Source organism: Microplitis demolitor, chromosome 2, assembly GCF_026212275.2.
Source record: "Microplitis demolitor isolate Queensland-Clemson2020A chromosome 2, iyMicDemo2.1a, whole genome shotgun sequence".
Classification (NCBI taxonomy): Eukaryota; Metazoa; Arthropoda; class Insecta; order Hymenoptera; family Braconidae; genus Microplitis; species Microplitis demolitor.
In genome coordinates, this window is record NC_068546.1 from 17,812,948 (window position 1) to 17,817,147 (window position 4,200).

A 4,200-nucleotide genomic window follows, 5' to 3' on the forward strand; every position below is an offset into this window, starting at 1 on the left:
CAGTATTGTTATCATAAGTATACGTATTGTTGTTGTAACGATCCACGAGTAGCTATACTTAAGATCGTTCGAGGAGCTATACTTTTTTTTCCGTGTGCCGTGCTTGAAAATCCAGATGTTTCTATATCAAAGTACACTAAGCTACAATTTTTAGCCGTAATGTCGTAATAACAACATCACATAATTTACTACATAGTATTTTAATATTAATATTAACATTAACATTAGTACAGTCTACATCTATCAACAGTCCACAATTTGATTGATACTGTAGTCCTTATTGGCTTCCCTTATTTTGTAGGGAAGGTTCTTTATTCTTTGCCAACAAATTTCTACGTTTTTTGGCTTCCGACAGCTTAGCTCTTGCTGCTCTTCGTTTATTATTTTATCTTTCATTGCCATATATGATGCTGTATGCTTTCCTGGAGATATTGACAATATATTGTTTGCTCCTAATAAATATCTATTCCCGTCATTTTTTGTAGCAACAGCACTTACTACTCGATATCTACTGAATTTGCTGAGACTGTAACAATGATTTTTAAGAGCTTTATGAGCAACAATATTGTTGAAGCTTTCATTTGCTTGACTTGAAGCTGCAACAGAAAATTTTGGAGCATTATTGGCAAACTTATTGAAAACTTCTTTCAATTCCAAGTAAAACTCGTAACCTTGTAGTTTCAGTGTATGAGGCTTTGAAACATTGTCAACATAAGTACGACACCAATTTCCACAATTTTCATGATAATTAAAGAAATGATCGGAAAGATTAATAATAATAGTAACAATTAAATATGATTTAATTGATTTTTATGATAATTTAAAATTATTTGTATTGTTTTCAATACATAGATACTCAACAAAAATAACTAGAGTTTCGAGTCAAGGTTCATATAGTGGATTGTACATTATAATCTATACAGTAAGATGATTTTCTGTAGTCTGGGACTTTCCGTTGTCCTAACTCGAGACAGCTGTTCATTGAGTTTTCTATTGAATCGTTTAGTGTCTGATAAATAATATATATATATATATATATATATATAAAGTCTAGATTTGTCATATTTTGCACGAACAATGGGGACATTTTTCACGACATTTATTCTTTGTGAAGTCATTTTTAACCAATATATATAAAAGACGTGCTTTCTTACCATGAGTAGCAAAAATTAATTTTTGTATAATTGGGTAAGAGATTATTAACATGGTTAATATTATTGCTAGTTCAAGTTAATTATAAAATATTTACAAATGTTCAAAAAGTAAACTCATCAGCTTTCGAAAGCCACCAGTTCTCATAATTCTTATATACAAAATATCGCAGAAAATAAATATTTTTACCAAGTTTTTGATGTTCCATTGATAACAAACATTCAAACAAATTTTCATTTATTCTCAGTGATATAATTTCTACATTTAAGAACCGATACATCAAAGTCTTACAATTTTGTCTTCAATTCATCTAATTTATCAATGATAAGTTGACGCTTTTCTGCTGCACTACGACTGCAACTATCTTTTGCAGCTTTTTCTATTGCTGGACCAATTTCTCGTTCATATCTTTTAAATAGGCCCGACGATATTGGCGGAATATTCATCGATGAGAGTAATTTATTTAGAGCAGTACAGCCAAAACCAGAATGTCCAGCACCTAGAATGATAATAAATGATTGTAATTATAGAAAAAAAAAGCTATAAACTATTACAATGTATTCTTTTTTATAGTCTTTAAATATATTGATTAAAAATTTTGTATTAACTTACCTAGAACTAATTTTGTGTTGACATCTGAATGCTTAACCTCACTTTTCGTGAGATGAATTTTACCAGTACGTACTAATGTGATAACATTACAATTCTCACATTTAACATTCAAAATAGAATTAAGACCCAGACGTTTTTCATGAGTTATTTTTTCAAGTGATAGAACTTTAGTGCACAAACAACATTTAAAATTTTTTCCTCGCTCTTGTAATTCTACAATTCGCTCTGAGTGAAGCCATGGTAGGGGAAATCAAATTGACTGAAGCGTTTGTAGTGGTTACTTTCGGAGTTACGGGAGGCTATGATTACTGAAATTGTAAGCAAGCACACATGAAAGTATTTATTTTGTTATTATTTAATTATTTATTTTTCATTTTGATTTTTTCCTTAGTATCATATTTTGACTTTGATATGAATTTCAAACAACTTAACTTAAATGCTTACTGCAATCTTTTTTATTTTTTATCATTATACTTACTTATTGTTGGTTCGTTTAGCTAAAAAACAAAACTGCAATTACTATAAAACTGTTACATATTTTTGACAACTTTTTTTTTTACTATTATTTATAATATTTATTTATTTTTATGTTTCTGGCTATTGACATACGTATAAAAACATACTCTGACAGCCTCCCGTAGTTCATATTTTGTCTGGCGCTGCAGTCACACTCATAGCGAATACGTCGACCATTACACACATTTTTTAAAGATTGAGTTTTTAATTTATTAGCGTTATTCATAGCAAAAATTGCTTTTTTTCGTTGATTAATGACCTTTTTCTTTGCAAATTTTCCTTTATGTCGCAATTGATCGTTATTAAAAGACATTTTTAAAATTTATTTTTAGTTTAACCAAAAAATATGTACATTCAAAACACCACACTATAGATATAAATAGTACTTCCCATATGTTCAATCTATAGACCATTCGATTTTTGATATGAATATTTGCGGTGTTGACACAATTATACTCATCAGTGTAATTGTATTAGTGTGTATCAGTATATTTAAAACTAAAATGCATTGGATACAATTTCTTACAAAAATAAAATATTCTGGCATTGAGTATCTCTAACTTTTTGAAGTTACGATAACGCTATACTTTTGGCTACGAATGTCGCGAGCAAACTACCTTAAAAATTTAATGTTTTTTACATTACTCATAGATGATTAATTTTTATTTTTTTTTTAAATATAATTTATTAATTAGATCCTAAAAAAAAAATTTCATTGAAATTATTAAAACGATACAATCGAAATATTTCTACCGGTTAATTATAAATTAAAAAGAAAAAAATTTTAAATAATAAATAAGACTTAATGGCATCGTTAATTGAAAATACAGTAGGTATATCATCAATAAATATTGTTTTTGGATTTCCTTGTTTTTATCATCGTAATATCGATCAATTATTGAATAAAGATGTTATTGCTAAATGTGAGTTTAAAGTTGATGAAAAGGGTACTTTGTATCATGTAGTACACTTCAAAAATGGATCATCATCTAAATTAATATCACAATTACCATCGTGTCGTTATGTTGCTGGTTATAACAGTAGTACAATAACACTATTTGAAATAATAAGTACATTTATATTAACACCACTATCGCGTATTTCTGTTGACACACGATTTGTATATTTATGTATACTATTTAATGATATATTTATGTATATTAATGAACTGACGCAAAAAAAAATAATCAATAGTTATCTGATGGGTAATGAGCATCGCGTCAAATTATTTTGTGATAACATTGTATTTGTAAATGCTCATAATCGGCTATCATTTTTATTACGGAATACCTTGATGACTGTTGAGTCTAGTAAATGTAAACATCAATTCATACGTCAGTATACAAGTATATTGTTTATTGTTAAATACATATTATTTTCTAGGATAACTAAATCATCGCGTATCGATATAAATAATAATAATAATAATAATAATAATGACGCATCTAATGGAATTAATAAAAGTAGTAGAGTATTACATGATGGTATTTGTAAATTGAAACAATATAAATGTCGAATGACATTTATCGATGAGTCGCAACTACATAGCGTTTTTTGTATGCAATTAACGCAACGTAATTCGAGTGCTTACAAATTATTAAGATTAATTGATATATTTAATATACCTGTTGAACCATCACAAAATATTATTCATCAAGTATTTTCGTTATGATGTTTTACTATTAATTTGCAATTATTTTTTTTACTAATAAAAAATAAATTTACATGCTGTAAAAAGCTTTTGGTAGAAAAATGGTCTCCGAAAGCTTTGCACAGTCACCTCCGAAATATCGCTAAACTTTCAACACGTTGTGAGTGATTTTTTTTTAGATGGAGAAATTATTCTCGCTTGAAACGTTATGGTGTCATAATAAAGCCGGACCATGTTGGTCACCTGCAGACATTGAAATAATCACATGC

At 28.1% G+C, this 4,200-nt stretch overlaps 1 protein-coding gene across 1 annotated transcript; it reads left to right on the forward strand.

The window, feature by feature from the left end:
- The first annotated feature begins 2,989 nt into the window (after positions 1–2,989).
- On the forward strand, positions 2,990–3,964 carry LOC106693440 (uncharacterized). Its single transcript, XM_053737084.1, has one exon. The coding sequence runs from the start codon at positions 3,086–3,088 to the stop codon at positions 3,950–3,952; it is 867 nt and encodes a 288-aa protein (XP_053593059.1). The 5' UTR covers positions 2,990–3,085; the 3' UTR covers positions 3,953–3,964.
- The last annotated feature ends 236 nt before the right edge of the window (positions 3,965–4,200 follow it).

Bases quoted from the DNA above. Each gene is read 5' to 3' on its own strand.
- LOC106693440 (XM_053737084.1), top strand. From the start codon at position 3,086: ATGGCATCGTTAATTGAAAATACAGTAGGTATATCATCAATAAATATT.